Source organism: Salvelinus alpinus, chromosome 3 (genome assembly GCF_045679555.1).
Source record: "Salvelinus alpinus chromosome 3, SLU_Salpinus.1, whole genome shotgun sequence".
Lineage (NCBI taxonomy): Eukaryota > Metazoa > Chordata > Actinopteri > Salmoniformes > Salmonidae > Salvelinus > Salvelinus alpinus.
The window spans coordinates 40,367,617-40,383,838 of NC_092088.1; the positions used below are offsets into that span (position 1 = coordinate 40,367,617).

The 16,222-nt window shown below is 47.4% G+C and overlaps 1 protein-coding gene across 1 annotated transcript in view; it reads right to left on the bottom strand.

The window, feature by feature from the left end:
• The window catches only part of LOC139570702 (kinase non-catalytic C-lobe domain-containing protein 1-like), an 85,159-nt gene that overhangs the window by 15,139 nt on the left and 53,798 nt on the right, over positions 1-16,222 (bottom strand). Inside the window, exons 25-27 of the mRNA XM_071392825.1 lie at positions 14,500-14,582; positions 14,117-14,270; positions 10,553-10,675 (exon numbers count right to left, since the gene is read on the bottom strand). Coding sequence (XP_071248926.1) covers positions 10,553-10,675; positions 14,117-14,270; positions 14,500-14,582 — 360 coding nt within the window. The remainder of the gene's footprint in view (positions 1-10,552; positions 10,676-14,116; positions 14,271-14,499; positions 14,583-16,222) is intronic.

The following is a 16,222-nucleotide window of genomic DNA, read 5'->3' on the forward strand; positions in this document are numbered from 1 at the left end:
ATTGATTATAGAGGTCTAAATGCCATCACCGTGGGGTTTAGTTACCCACTACCTCTCATCGCTTCGGCGGTGGAATCATTTCACGGAGCGCAGTTCTTTACAAAACTGGACCTCAGGAGCGCGTACAGTCTGGTGCGTATTCGGAAAGGAGACGAGTGGAAAACCGCATTTAGTACCACATCGGGCCACTATGAGTACTGCGTCATGCCGTATGGGTTAAAGAATGCTCCAGCTGTTTTCCAATCCTTTGTAGACGACATTCTCAGGGACCTGCACGTGCAGGGGGTAGTTGTGTATATCGATGACATTCTGATCTACTCAACTACTCAAGCCGCGCATGTATCTCTGGTGCGCAAAGTGCTTGGCAGACTGCTGGAGCATGACCTATACGTCAAGGCTGAGAAGTGTGTGTTCTCCAAACAAGCCGTCTCCTTCCTGGGTTATCGCATTTCCACCTCGGGGGTGGTGGTGGAGAGTGACCGCATAAAGGCTGTGCGTAATTGGCCGACTCCAACCACGGTGAAAGAGGTGCAGCGGTTTTTGGGTTTTGCCAACTACTACCGGAGATTTATCCGGGGTTTTGGTCAGGTAGCGGCTCCCATTACCTCACTGCTAAAGGGGGGCCCGGTGCGGTTGCGGTGGTCAGCGGCGGCGGACGGAGCTTTCAACAGGTTGAAGGCTCTGTTCACGGATGCTCCCGTGTTGGCGCACCCGGATCCCTCTTTAGCATTCATAGTGGAGGTGGACGCGTCCGAGGCTGGGGTGGGTGCCGTGCTATCACAGCGCTCGGGTACGCCACCAAAACTCCGCCCCTGCGCTTTCTTCTCTAGTAAGCTCAGTGCAGCGGAGCGTAACTATGATGTGGGGGATCGGGAGTTGTTAGCGGTGGTCAGGGCTCTGAAGGTGTGGAGACACTGGCTTGAGGGGGCTAAGCACCCTTTTCTCATCTGGACCGACCACCAGAATCTGGAGTATATTCGGGCAGCTCGGAGACTGAACCCGCGTCAGGCAAGGTGGGCCATGTTTTTCACCCGGTTTAGATTCACGTTGTCCTACAGACCCGGTTCCCAAAACGTAAAGGCTGACGCACTGTCTCGCCTTTACGACACGGAGGATAGGACCACCGAGCCCACTCCCATCATCCCCGCCTCGAGGCTGATAGCGCCAGTGGTATGGGAGGTGGACTCGGACATCGAGCGGGCGTTACGGGCGGAACCCGCGCCTCCTCAGTGCCCGGCGGGCCGTAAGTACGTACCGCTTGGTGTTCGGGACCGGCTGATTCGGTGGGCTCATGTCCTACCCTCCTCGGGTCACCCTGGGGTGACGAGGACAGTGGGGAGCCTTCGGGGAAGGTATTGGTGGCCTACCTTAGCTCGGGACGTTAGGGTTTATGTCTCCTCCTGTTCGGTATGCGTGCGCTCAGAGTAAGGCTCCTAGGCACCTTCCTAGAGGGAAGTTGCAACCCCTCCCCGTTCCACAACGGCCATGGTCTCATCTGTCCGTGGACTTCCTGACCGATCTTCCCCCTTCTCAGGGAAACACTACGGTTCTGGTAATTGTGGATCGGTTTTCTAAGTCCTGCCGTCTCCTCCCGTTGCCCGGTATCCCTACTGCCCTACAGACTGCGGAAGCCTTATTCACTCACGTCTTCCGGCACTACGGGGTGCCGGAGGACATCGTTTCTGATCGGGGCCCCCAGTTCACGTCCCGAGTATGGAGGGCGTTCATGGAGCGTCTGGGGGTCACGGTCAGCTTGACTTCCGGTTTTCACCCCGAGAGTAATGGGCAGGTGGAGAGAGTGAACCAGGAGGTGGGTAGGTTTCTGCGGTCCTATTGCCAGGACCGGCCAGGGGAGTGGGCGAGATACATTCCCTGGGCCGAGATGGCTCAGAACTCACTACGCCACTCCTCTACTAATGTGTCCCCCTTTCAGTGTGTGTTGGGGTACCAGCCGGTCCTGGCACCATGGCATCCGAGCCAGACTGAGGCTCCTGCGGTGGAGGAGTGGGTACAGCGCTCCAAGGAGACCTGGAGGGCCGTCCAGGAGTCCCTTCAACAAGCCACTAGGAGGCAGAAGAGGAGCGCTGACCGCCACCGCAGTGAGGCTCCCGTGTTTGTACCGGGGGAAAGGGTCTGGCTCTCGACCCGAAACCTACCCCTCCGCTTGCCCTGCCGGAAGCTGAGGCCGCAGTGTGTAGGGCCCTTCAAAGTCCTGAGGAGAATAAACGAGGTGTGTTATCGATTAAAACTCCCTTCCTATTATCGTATTAACCCCTCGTTTCATGTGTCTCTCCTCAGGCCGGTGGTAGCTGGTCCCCTGCAGGACGGTGAGGTGCCGGAGGTCCCTCCCCCCCCTCTGGACATCGAGGGGTCCCCGGCGTACACGATACGGGCCATTCTGGACTCGAGACGCCGGGTGAGGGGCCTGCAGTACCTCGTGGACTGGGAGGGGTACGGTCCTGAGGAGAGGTGCTGGGTACCGGTGGAGGACATTTTGGATCCATCTATGTTAAGGGATTTCCATCGCCTCCATCCGGATCGCCCCGCGCCTCGTCCTCCGGGTCGACCTCGAGGCCGGTGTCGGCGCGCTGCGGGAGCCGCGTGTCAGAGGGGGGGTACTGTCACGACTTCAACCGAGGCAGGCTCTCCTTCCCGTTCGGGTGGCGCTCGGCGGTCGTCGTCACCGGCCTACTAGCTGCCACTGACTCTTTTTCCTCCCCCTCCTTATGTGTTTATTTGTATCACCTGTGTTCAGTTAATTGTTAATTAGTGTGGCTTTATTAGTCAGCCAGCCCGGACGCTTCTTTGTGCGGGATTGTTTCATTGTGGCTTTTGGATTTCGGGAGTGGATGTTATTATTGTGGACTGGGTTTGTTTATCGTGTCGTTGGACCGTTGTGTGTGACACCCAGTACGTCCGTGTTGGACATTGTGTTTGCAAGTTGAGTATTAAAAGACTCAACATATTGAAGCTCTGCTGTTCCTGCGTCTGACTTCGCACCTCCCGACACTCAGATCGTTACATGGACCGTAAAGATAATCACTCTACAAACTATCATCACCGTGCCCTTAAGGAAATCACAAATATTATTGACACATTACAAATAGTGGATATTTGGAGACTAAAAAGCCCCGACCTAGTGAGATATACATGGAGGAGACTTACTCAAGCTAGTCGTCTTGACTACATTCTTGTCTCTTTCATCAAAGGTTAAAAAAGTTTTAATGGGAGACAGAATGTGTCACGATCGTCATAAGGAGTGGACCAAAATGCAGCGTGGTATGTTTCCATCCTTTATATTAGGAAGAGAAAACTCAAATAACAAAAACAATAAAGCGAACAAACGAAACGTGAAGCTCAGAGTAGTGCTCAAAGGCAACTATAACTAAACAAGATCCCACAAAGCACAAATGGCTGTCAAAATATGATCCCCAATCAGAGACAACGATAAACAGCTGCCTCTGATTGGGATTCATACCAGGCCAACATAGATACAGTGGGGAGAACAAGTATTTGATACACTGCCGATTTTGCAGGTTTTCCTACTTACAAAGCTTGTAGAGGTCTGTAATTTTTTATCATAGGTACACTTCAACTGTGAGAGACTGAATCTAAAACAAAAACCCAGAAAATCACATTGTATGATTTTTAAGTAATTAATTTGCATTTTATTGCATGACATAAGTATTTGATCACCTACCAACCAGTAAGATTTCCGGCTCTCACAGACCTGTTAGTTTTTCTTTAAGAAGCCCTCCTGTTCTCCACTCATTACCTGTGTTAACTGCACCTGTTTGAACTCGTTACCTGTATAAAAGACACCTGTCCACACACTCAATCAAACAGACTCCAACCTCTCCACAATGGCCAAGACCAGAGAGCTGTGTAAGGACATCAGGGATAAAATTGTAGACCTGCACAAGGCTGGGATGGGCTACAGGACAATAGGCAAGCAGCTTGGTGAGAAGGCAACAACTGTTGGCGCAATTATTAGAAAATGGAAGAAGTTCAAGACTGACGGTCAATCACCCTCAGTCTGGGGCTCCATGCAAGATCTCACCTCGTGGGGCATCAATGATCATGAGGAACGTGAGGGATCAGCCCAGAACTACACGGCAGGACCTGGTCAATGACCTGAAGAGAGCTGGGACCACAGTCTCAAAGAAAACCATTAGTAACACACTACGCCGTCATGGATTAAAATCCTGCAGCACACGCAAGGTCCCCCTGCTCAAGCCAGCGCATGTCCAGGCCCGTCTGAAGTTTTTGGTCACGTGTGGCTCAGTTGGTAGAGCATGGCGCTTGCAACGCCAGGGTTGTGGGTTCATTCCCCACGTGGGGACCAGGATGAATATGTATGAACTTTCCAATTTGTAAGTCGCTCTGGATAAGAGCGTCTGCTAAATGACTTAAATGTAAATGTTAAATGTAAGTTTGCCAATGACCATCTGGATGATCCAGAGGAGGAATGGGAGAAGGTCATGTGGTCTGATGAGACAAAAATAGAGCTTTTTGGTCTAAACTCCACTCGCCGTGTTTGGAGGAAGAAGAAGGATGAGTACAACCCCAAGAACACCATCCCAACCGTGAAGCATGGAGGTGGAAACATCATTCTTTGGGGATGCTTTTCTGCAAAGGGGACAGGACGACTGCACCGTATTGAGGGGAGGATGGATGGGGCCATGTATCGCGAGATCTTGGCCAACAACCTCCTTCCCTCAGTAAGAGCATTGAAGATGGGTTGTGGCTGGGTCTTCCAGCATGACAACGACCCGAAACACACAGCTAGGGCAACTAAGGAGTGGCTCCGTAAGAAGCATCTCAAGGTCCTGGAGTGGCCTAGCCAGTCTCCAGACCTGAACCCAATAGAAAATCTTTGGAGGGAGCTGAAAGTCCGTATTGCCCAGCGACAGCCCCGAAAGCTGAAGGATCTGGAGAAGGTCTGTATGGAGGAGTGGGCCAAAATCCCAACTGCAGTGTGTGCAAACCTGGTCAAGAACTACAGGAAACGTATGATCTCTGTAATTGCAAACAAAGGTTTCTGTACCAAATATTAAGTTCTGCTTTTCTGATGTATCAAATACTTATGTCATGCAATAAAATGCTAATTAATTAATTAAAAATCATACAATGTGACTTTCTGGATTTTTTAGATTCCGCCTCTCACAGTTGAAGTGTACCTATGATAAAAATTACAGACCTCTACATGCTTTGTAAGTAGGAAAACCTGCAAAATCGGCAGTGTGTCAAATACTTGTTCTCCCCACTGTATATAATTACCTAGATGACCCACCCTAGTCACACCCCGACCTAACCAACATAGAGAATAACAGGCTCTCTATGGTCAGGGTGTGACAGTACCCCCCCCAAAGGTGCGGAGTCCGACCGCAAAACCTGACTCAAAAGGGGAGGGTCCGGGTGGGCATCTACCATCGGGGGCGGCTCCGGTGCGGGACGCGTCGCCGGATGCTCCGAACCGTGGATCGTTGCCAGAGGAACCGGATCGTGGATCGTCGCCGGAGGAACCGGACCGTAGATCGTCGCCGGGGACTCCAGACCGTGGATTGTCGCCGGAGGCACCGGACCGTGGATCGTCGCCGGAGGAACCAGACTGGGAACCCTCGCAGGAGGCTCTGGACTGAGAATCCCCGCTGGAGGCTCCGGAATGCAGACCATCGCTGGAGGCTCCGGACCGTCGACCGTCTCAGGAGGTTCCGGACCGTGGACCGTCTCAGGAGGTTCCGGACAGTGGACCGTCTCAGGAGGTTCCGGACCGTGGTCTGTCTCAGGAGGTTCCGGACTGTGGACCGTCTCAGGAGGTTCCGGACTGTGGACCGTCGTTGGAGGTTCCGGACTGTGGACCGTCGTTGGAGGTTCCGGACTGGGCACTGTCGCCGGAAGCTCTGGACTGGGAACTGTCGCCGGAAGCTCTGGACTGGGAACTGTCGCCGGAAGCTCTGGACTGGGAACTGTCGCCGGAAGCTCTGGACTGGGAACTGTCACCGGAAGCTCTGTGCGTGGGGCCGGCACTGGTGGTACCGGGCTGGTGATACGCACCTCAGGACGAGTGCGAGGAGCAGGCACCAGACGTACTGGACTGTGGAGGCGCACTGGAGGCCTGATGCGTGGGATCGGTACTGGTGGCACCGGGCTGATGACATGCACCCCAGGGCGAGTGCAGGGTGGAGGCACAGGACGTACTGGACTGTGGAGGCGCACTGGAGTCCTGATGCGTGGGACCGGTACAGGTGGCACCGGGCTGATGACACGCACCTCAGGGCGAGTGCGGGGAGGAGGCACAGGACGTACTGGACTGTGGAGGTGCACTGGAGACCTGATGCGTGGGACCGGTACAGGTGGCACCGGGATGATGACACGCACCTCAGGGCGAGTGCGGGGAGGAGGTACAGGACGTACCTGACTGGGTACATGCACTTCAGGGAGAGTGCGAGGAGCAGGCACAGGACGTACCTGACTGGAAAGGCGCACTTGAGGGAGAGGCTCAGTCCCGTCCTGTACTCCCTGTTCACTCATTACTGCACGGCCAGGCATGATTCCAACACCATCATTAAGTTTGCCAATGACAAAACAGTGGAAGACCTGATCACCGACAACGACGAGACTTCCTATAGGGAGGAGGTCAGAGACCTGGCCGTGTGGTGCCAGGACAACAACCTCTCTGTAACGTCCGTCGTTAAATGAAGACCAAGGTGCAGCGTGGTAGGCGTACATTTTCTTTAATAAAATGTTTCACCAAAAAAACAATAAACAACTCAACGAACGAAAAGCTTAGGAGTGCAACCCATGCAACAAACAAAGACAAGATCCCACGACAGAAAGTGGGAAAAAGGACTGCCTAAGTATGATCCCCAATCAGAGACAACGATAGACAGCTGCCTCTGATTGGGAACCATACTCGGACAAAAACAAAGAAATAGACAACATAGAATGCCCACCCCAAATCACACCCTGACCTAACCAAATAGAGAAATAAAAACGTCTCTCTAAGGTCAGGGCGTGACACTCTCCCTCAACGTGATCAAGTCAAAGGAGATGATTTGTGGACTACAGGAAAAAGAGGACCGAGCACGCCCCCATTCTCATCAACGGGGCTGCAGAGGAGCAGGTTGAGAGCTTCAAGTTCCTTGGTGTCCACAGCACCAACAAACTAACATGGTCCAAGCACACCAAGACAGTCGTGAAGTGGGCACGACAAAACCTACTCAGTAGACTGAAAAGATTTGGCATGGGTCCTCAGATCCTCAAAAGGTTCTACAGTTGCACCATCGAGAGCATCCTGACTGGTTGCATCACTGTCTGGTATGGCAACTGCTCAGCCTCCGACCGCAAGGCACTACAGAGGGTAGTGCGACCGGCCCAGTACATCAATGGGGCCAAGCTTCCTGCCATCCAGGACTTCTATGCCAGGCGGTATCAGAGGAAGGCCCTAAAAATTGTCAAAGACTGCAGCCACCCTAGTCATAGACTGTTCTCTCTGCTATCGCACGGCAAGCGGTACCAGAGCGCCAAGTCTATGTCCAAGAGGCTTCTAAACAGCTTCTACCCCAAAGCCATAAGACTCCTGAACAGCTAATCAAAGTAGTCATATTCACTTTAATAACTCTACCTACATGTACAGTGAGGGAAAAAAGTATTTGATCCCCTGCTGATTTTGTACGTTTGCCCACTGACAAAGAAATGATCAGTCTATAATTTTAATGGTAGGTTTATTTGAACAGTGAGAGACAGAATATCAACAAAAAAATCCAGAAAAACGCATGTCAAAAATGTTATGAATTGATTTGCATTTTAATGAGGGCAATAAGTATTTGACCCCTCTGCAAAACATGACTTAGTACTTGGTGGCAAAACCCTTGTTGGCAATCACAGAGGTCAGACGTTTCTTGTAGTTGGCCACCAGGTTTGCACACATCTCAGGAGGGATTTTGTCCCACTCCTCTTTGCAGATCTTCTTCAAGTCATTAAGGTTTCGAGGCTGACGTTTGGCAACTCGAACCTTCAGCTCCCTCCACAGATTTTCTATGGGATTAAGGTCTGGAGACTGGCTAGGCCACTCCAGGACCTTAATGTGCTTCTTCTTGAGCCACTCCTTTGTTGCCTTGGCCGTGTGTTTTGGGTCATTGTCATGCTGGAATACCCATCCACGACCCATTTTCAATACCCTGGCTGAGGGAAGGAGGTTTTCACCCAAGATTTGACGGTACATGGCCCCGTCCTTCGTCCCTTTGATGCGGTGAAGTTGTCCTGTCCCTTTAGCAGAAAAACACCCCCAAAGCATAATGTTTCCACCTCCATGTTTGACGGTGGGGATGGTTTCTTGGGGTCATAGGCAGCATTCCTCCTCCTCCAAACACGGCAAGTTGGGTTGATGCCAAAGAACTCCATTTTGGTCTCATCTGACCACAACACGTTCACCCAGTTGTCCTCTGAATCATTCAGATGTTCATTGGCAAACTTCAGACGGGCATGTATATGTGCTTTCTTGAGCAGGGGGACCTTGCGGGCGCTGCAGGATTTCAGTCCTTCACGGCATAGTGTGTTACCAAATGTTTTCTTGATGACTATGGTCCCAGCTGCCTTGAGATCATTGACAAGATCCTCCTGTGTAGTTCTGGGCTGATTCCTCACCGTTCTCATGATCATTGCAACTCCACGAGGTGAGATCTTGCATGGAGCCCCAGGCTGAGGGAGATTGACAGTTCTTTTGTGTTTCTTCCATTTGCGAATAATCACAGAAACTGTTGTCACCTTCTCACCAAGCTGCTTGGCGATGGTCTTGTAGCCCATTCCAGCCTTGTGTAGGTCTACAATCTTGTCCCTGACATCCTTGGAGAGCTCTTTGGTCTTGGCCATGGTGGAGAGTTTGGAATCTGATTGATTGATTGCTTCTGTGGACAGGTATCTTTTATACAGGTAAGAAACTGAGATTAGGAGCACTCCCTTTAAGAGTGTGCTCCTAATCTCCGTTCGTTACCTGTATGAAAGACACCTGGGAGCCAGAAATCTTTTTTGATTGAGAAGGGGTCAAATACTTATTTCCCTCATTAAAATGCAAATCAATTTATAACATTTTTGACATGCATTTTTCTGGATATTTTTGTTGTTATTCTGTCTCTCACTGTTCAAATAAACCTACCATTAAAATTATAGACTGATAATTTCTTTGTCAGTGGGCAAACGTACAAAATCAGCAGGGGATCAAATACTTTTTTCCCTCACTGTACATATTACCTCAACTAACCAATGCCCCCACACATTGATTCTGTACCGGTACCCCGCTGTATATAGTCTCGCTATTGTTATTTTACTATTGCTCTTTAATTATTTGTTACTTTTATTTCTTATTCTTATCCGTATTTTTTTTTAACTGCATTGTTGTTTAGGGGCTAATAAGTAAGCATTTCACTGTAAGGTCTATGTGAATAATAAAATTTGATTTAATATTGCCTCATGTGAAAACAGTGTAATATACTGTAATTTACAGTACGGTAGCATACTACATTCAAGGGGCAATTTTGAAACATGTATCTTACATTTTTTGCTATTGAATTAACTGGTTTTAAAATTACTAAATTGAGAAGATATCATTTAAGTTGTGTTTTGGTGATTAAACCAATCTACTCATTATATTTCACAATGAACGCACAATGAATAGTTTTTAATGTAAGACTGGCATATTCCTTTAAAAGACCTTTGCATGAAAAACGACAAAATAGCAGCAATATTACTGTTTGTCCATTTTGAGACGCCGTAGCCAGTATATACTAATCTCAAGAAATAGATGACTCAATATATCTGTCATTCATTTTGACGGTTTTGCAGAAGAGATCTTCGTCTCACAATTTTACTAAGATGTTTGGTGCAGTCTCTCGTTGAATTAAAACAAATAATTTATTGAAGAATCCCTACTGTTGACCAATCACTGACAAAGGGGCATAGACTTCGGCTCCGAACTTCTTGTGCCCGAACAGCCCAAAAACCCCTCACCGAAGTCCAAAAAGAACAAAAATATCACAATGTCACATAACATCACATAACATGTCACATAACGAGCTATACCAAACTGTTTTGACTGAGAAGCATGCAAACGCCTTAACAAGTGTTACCAGTTTGGAGTTTTGTACTAATAGTTTAGAAAATTCACCACATACTTGTTAAAATAGTACCAAAGCGATATAAATATATAAATGACAAGAACAGGAAGAGTATTATTAGAACATGGACAAACAACAAGAATACATCATTTCAGTTGTTACACTTTATGACACTTCATAAGGTAAGCACCCATTTTAGGTGCTGTTACGTCCTCCTAAATTTGATTTGAACACAAATTCTGATGTTCATCTAACTCAGAAAGGAATAAAATATCCACTGGTTCCCATAACAGCAGCATAAAAAATAAATTTCACTTAAGGGCCTAAGAGTATGTTATTTATTTCATGGGTGCTCCCTACATTACTCTGGTCAAAAGTAGTGCACTACAGTATATAGGGAATAGGGTGCCATTTCAGATGCAGGCATGCAGACTTACGGGTAATTGCCTGACAAAAACATTCTCCAGACCTCCAAGGACCTGCATGGCTGTGGCGAAGTCTCTCGATTCATAGCAGTGTTTGGCAATTAACAGAAACTTGGTGAGCAAAGCCGCTTGGATCTGCAGCAAGAAAAGAAGACGAGAGATTGTATGGTCAAGCATTCACACAAATCATTGTAGAAATCAATTAAAACATCATAGAAGTGCATCTGATGGCTATCATGTAATTAGATTTAATGGACAATGACTGACTTTGAAAATAAATGAATATTAGTGTTTTCAAATCTAATCAAATTTTATTAGTCACATGTGCCGAATACAACAGGTGTAGACTTAATAGTGAAATGCTTACTTACGAGCCCCCAACCAACAATGCAGTTTAAAAAAAATACAGACAAGAATAAAAGATAAAAAGTAGCAAGTAACTAAAAAGCAGCAGTAAAACAACAATAGCGAGACTATATACAGGGAGGTACTAGTTAGTTGAGGTAGTATGTAAATGTAGGTAGAGTTATTGAAGTGACTCTGCATAGATGGCAAAAACAGAGAGTAGCAGCGGTGTAAAGAGGGGTGGGGCAATGCAAATAGTCTGGGTAGCCATTTGATTAGATGTTCAGGAGTCTTATAGCTTGGGGGTAGAAGCTGTTTAGAAGCCTTTTTACCGCTTGCAGTGCAATAGCAGAGAGAAAAGTATATGACAAGGGTGGCTGAAGTCTTTGACAATTTTTAGGGCCTTCCTCTGACACCGCCTGGTATAGAGGTCCTGGATGGCAGGAAGCTTGGCGCCAGTGATGTACTGGGTCGTTCGCACTACCTACTGTAGCACCTTGCGGTCGGAGGCCAAGCAGTTGCCATTCCAGGCAGCGATGCAACCAGTCAGGATGCTCTCGATGGTGCAGCTGTAGAACCTTTTGACGATCTGAGGGCCCATGGCAAATCTTTTTAGTCTCCTGAGGGGGAATAGGTTTTGTCGTGCCCTCTTCACGACTGTCTTGGTGTGCTTGGACCATGTTAGTTTGTTGGTGATGTGGACACCAAAGAACTTGAAGCTCCCAACTTGCTCCACTGCAGCCCCGTTGATGAGAATGGGGGCGTGCTCGGTCCTCTTTTTCCTGTAGTACACAATCATCTCTTTTGACCTCCCCCCTATAGGCTGTCTCGTCGTTGTCGTTGATCAGGCCTACCACTGTTGTGTCATTCGCAAACTTAATGATGGTGTTGGAGCTGTGCCTGGCCATGCAGTAATGAGTGAACAGGGAGTACAGGACGGGACTGAGCATGCATCCCTGAGGGGGCCCTGTGTTGAGGATCAGCGTGGTGGATGTGTTGTTACCTACCCTTTCCACCTGGGGGCGGCCCGTCAGGAAATCCAGGATCCAGTTGCAGAGGGAGCTGTTTAGTCCCAGGGTCCTTAGCTTATTGATGAACTTTGAGGGCACTATGGTGTTGAACGCTGAGCTGTAGTCAATGAATAGCATTCTCACATAGGTGTTCGCTTAGTCCAGGTGGGTAAGGGCAGTGTGGAGTGCAATAGAGATTGCATCATCTGTGGATCTGTTGGGGCGGTATGCAAATTGGAGTGGGTCTAGGGTTTCTGGGATAATGGTGTTGATGTGAGCCATGACCAGTCTTTCAAAGCACTTCATGGCTACAGACGTGAGTGCTATGGGACGGTACTCATTTATGCAAGATTTATTTCTGTTCTTGGGCACAGGCACTATGGGGGTGTGCTTAAAACATGTTGGTATTACAGACTCGGACATGGAGAGGTTGAAAATGTCAGTGAAGACACTTGCCAGTTGGTCAACGCATGCTCGCAGTATATGTCCTGGTAATCCGTCTGGCCCTGCGGCCTTGTGAATGTTGACCTATTTAAAGGTCTTACTCACATCGGCTGCGGTGAGCGTGATCACACAGTCTTCTGGAACAGCTGGTGCTCTCATGCATGTTTCAGTGTTATTTGCCTCGAAGCGAGCATAGAAGTAGTTTAGCTCGTCTGGTAGGCTCGTGTCACTGAGCAGCTCTCGGCTGTGCTTCCCTTTGTAGTCTGTAATGGTTTGCAAGCCCTGCCACATCCGACGAGCACCAGAGCCGGTGTATTAGAATTCGATCTTAGACCTGTATTGATGCTTTGCCTGTTTGATGGTTCAAAAACAAGGCCATTTCTAAGTGAACCCAAACTTATGAACGGTAGTTTACATACGATCACTGTGGCGACGACATCATCGATGCACTTATTGATTGAGCCAATGAATGATGTGGTGTACTCCTTAATGCCGTCGGAGGAATCCCAGAACATATTCCATGTCTGTGCTGGCAAAACAGTCCTGTAGCTTAGCATCTGCTTCATCTGACCACTTTTTTATTGATCTAGTCACGGTTGCTTCCTGCTTTAATTTTTGCTTGTAAGCAGGAATCAGGAGGATAGAATTATGGTCAGATTTGCCAAATGGAGGGCGAGGGAGAGCTTTGTATGCGTCTCTGTCTGTGGAGTAAAGGTGGTCCAGAGTTTTTTCCCTCTGGTTGCACATTTAACATGCTGATAGAAATGTGGTACAACGGATTTAAGTTTCCCTGCATTAAAATCACCGGCTAGTCGGAGCGCCACCTCTGGGTGAGCGTTTTCTTGTTTGCTTATGGCGGAATACAGCTCATTAAATGCTGTCTTAGTGCCAGCCTCTGACTGTGGTTGTATGTAAACAGCTACGAAAAATACAGATGAAAACTCTCTAGGTAGATAGTGTGGTCTACAGCTTATCATGAGATATTCTACCTCAGGCGAGCAATAGCTCGAGACTTCCTTAGATATTGTGCACCAGCTGTTATTTACAGAAATACACAGTCCGCCGCCTCCTTGTCTTACCAGACGCCGCTGTTCTATCCTGCCGGTATAGCGTGTAACCAGCCAGGTGAATGTTAATAGTGTCGTCGTTCAGCCACGACTCCGTGAAGCATAAGATGTTACCGTTTTGAATGTCCCGTTGGTAGTTTAATCTTTTGCGTAGCCAGTCGATTTTATTCTCCAAAGATTGCACGTTTGCTAGCAGAATGGAGGGAAGTGGGGGTTTATTTGATCACCTACGAATTCTCAGAAGGCAGCCCGCCCTTTGGCCCCTTTTTCTCTGCCTCCTCTTCACGCAGATCATGGGGATCTGGGCCTGTTTCTGAGAAAGCAGTAAATCCTTCGCGTCGGGCGCGTCAGAGTCGTGAAAGGAAAAAAAGGATTCTGCTAGTCCGTGGTGAGTAATTGCAGTCCTGATGTCTAGAAGTTATTTTCGGTCATAAGAGACGGTAGCGGCCAAATTATAAGTTACAAACAACGCAAAGAAACGAACAAAAACACAATAGGTTGGGGACACGTAAAACGTCTGCCTTCCTCTCTGGGGCCGTCTTTTGTGTGTGTGTGTGTGTGTGTGTGTGTGTGTGTGTGTGTGTGTGTGTGTGTGTGTGTGTGTGTGTGTGTGTGTGTGTGTGTGTGTTGAATAAATGACATACATATAGATATAGAGATCAAACAGTAATGTCCAACAGAGTTGTATCCCCATTACTAGCAGATCTCACCTTTATCGAATCACAGATGACAATTTCAGCAGAGACCCAGTTGGAGACGCTGTCAGCATATCTCAGTAGCTGTTGGAGGTGGCTGTCCTGTGGCATCTCCTCATTAACAAATAAACTGCTGCCCTCTACTGGAGGTATAGAGTGTAACACATGTCTGTGGGATAAGAGAGAGGCAATCAGACTGGAGATTGAGCTGTGAATGAACGGTTGATTTTATGTCAGAGATTGTCAAGGATGCAATGGCTGACTGTCACATAAGTCTCATAATCTAGCAAGTGATGTTTGTTTCAGATTATGCATTCTGGTATACTCATTTGGTACTTTAAAACACATTTGACGAGAATGCCACTGAAATATTTGAACCAAAGGGAATATTTACTCACTTGGTGACACCAAAAGCTTTGTCCCCGACTCCTTGAGCTCTAGAGTTGAGGAAATTATTGGGGTGACAGCCTTGAAACATTTCCTGCATTTAAAAAAAAACAGGAGCTTATATTTCACATTTATATATACAGTTGAAGTCGGAAGTTTACATACACTTAGGTTGGAGTCATTAAAACTCATTTTTCAACCACTCCACAAATTTCTTGTTAACAAACTATAGTTTTGGGGGCCTCCCGGGTGGCGAAGTGGTCTAGGGCACTGCATCGCAGAGCTAGCTGTGCCACCAGAGACTCTGGGTTCGCGCCCAGGCTCTGTCGCAGCCGGCCGCGACCGGTAGGTCCGTGGGGCGACGCACAATTGGCCTAGCGTCGTCCGGGTTAGGGAGGGTTTGGCCGGTAGGGATATCCTTGTCTCATCACGCACCAGCGACACCTGTGGCTCCTACGCCGGGCGCAGTGCAGCTTGGAAAATTCCAGAAAATGATGTCATGGCTTTAGAAGCTTCTGATAGGCTAATTGACATCGATTGGAGGTGTACCTGTGATGTATTTTAAGGCCTACCTTCAAACTCAGTGCCTCTTTGCTTGACATCATGGGGAAATCAAAAGAAATCACCTGAATGTACCACGTTCATCCGTACAAACAATAGTACACAAGTATAGACACCTAAACACACAGCCACTCAGGAAGGAGACGCGTTCTGTCTCCTAAACTGCCCTCCCAAGCAAAAAAGCAGTAACTGCTCATAGAGTGGAACTGAGAAAAATGGCTTCAAAGGTTTTTAATTGTCCAGCCAAATGAATTCTAGGGAGATCATTGGTGATGTAATGATCTGTTGCCTTACTATAAGTACTTTTTTTAAATTCATGTTGACCCTGACCTCTGACATGACCTTTGACCCTTAAACAGCAGTTACTGCCTTCTTCCTTGGCATGATATGTTATAAATTGCAGGGTAATACCAAAGCAAAGAGCAGTATCTGTCATTTTCCTTTGTTAGTTTACTATACTTGTCATTTATGCTATTAATACAAGAGCAGAGTTGAAACTGCATCCTTTGTGTGTCTTCCACTAAGATACCAGTTGCATTTACATAGAGATGTAGGTTCTGCGTCAGTCACATTACATACTGTGTGTGACAAGTAGCCCATGTCTTGTTATAAGAATAAATGTGAAAAGCAGCACTGGAATTGTTTGAATTACATGAAATTATTACCTGTCTTGTAATATATAATGATGGAACATGATAGAAGTATGACGTAGGTTAATACAAATTATAGAAAATGACCATGAGATTGCTAATAGAAACATTTTTTGTATTTTTTCAAATGACACTTTTGAATGAATGAATAAATAACAGCATTAAGAATACATTTTAAACATATTTACATGTTCATATTCATAAGAGTACCCAAATGACATTTAGCTAAAATTGATAAAATGCTGAATAGTTACATTTCATTTTCAAGTAACATTTCATTTTTAAGTAAAACTTCTTCAGTGCTCTTCCATATCAGTCCTCATCCTCAGCAAAGCTGTTCACAGCCAAGGCATTCCAGAACTGCCTTCGATTTGCAGGCATCAGAGGACAGCTTGGTGATTATGTCCATCTTCTTGGACTCTTCTATCCCTCTATCATGTGTACGTAGTGTCGAGGGTGTCTCTAGAGTGACTTTCTTCATAATAAAGTCAAGATCTGAAGTCCTTTTCTTCATGGAAGACTT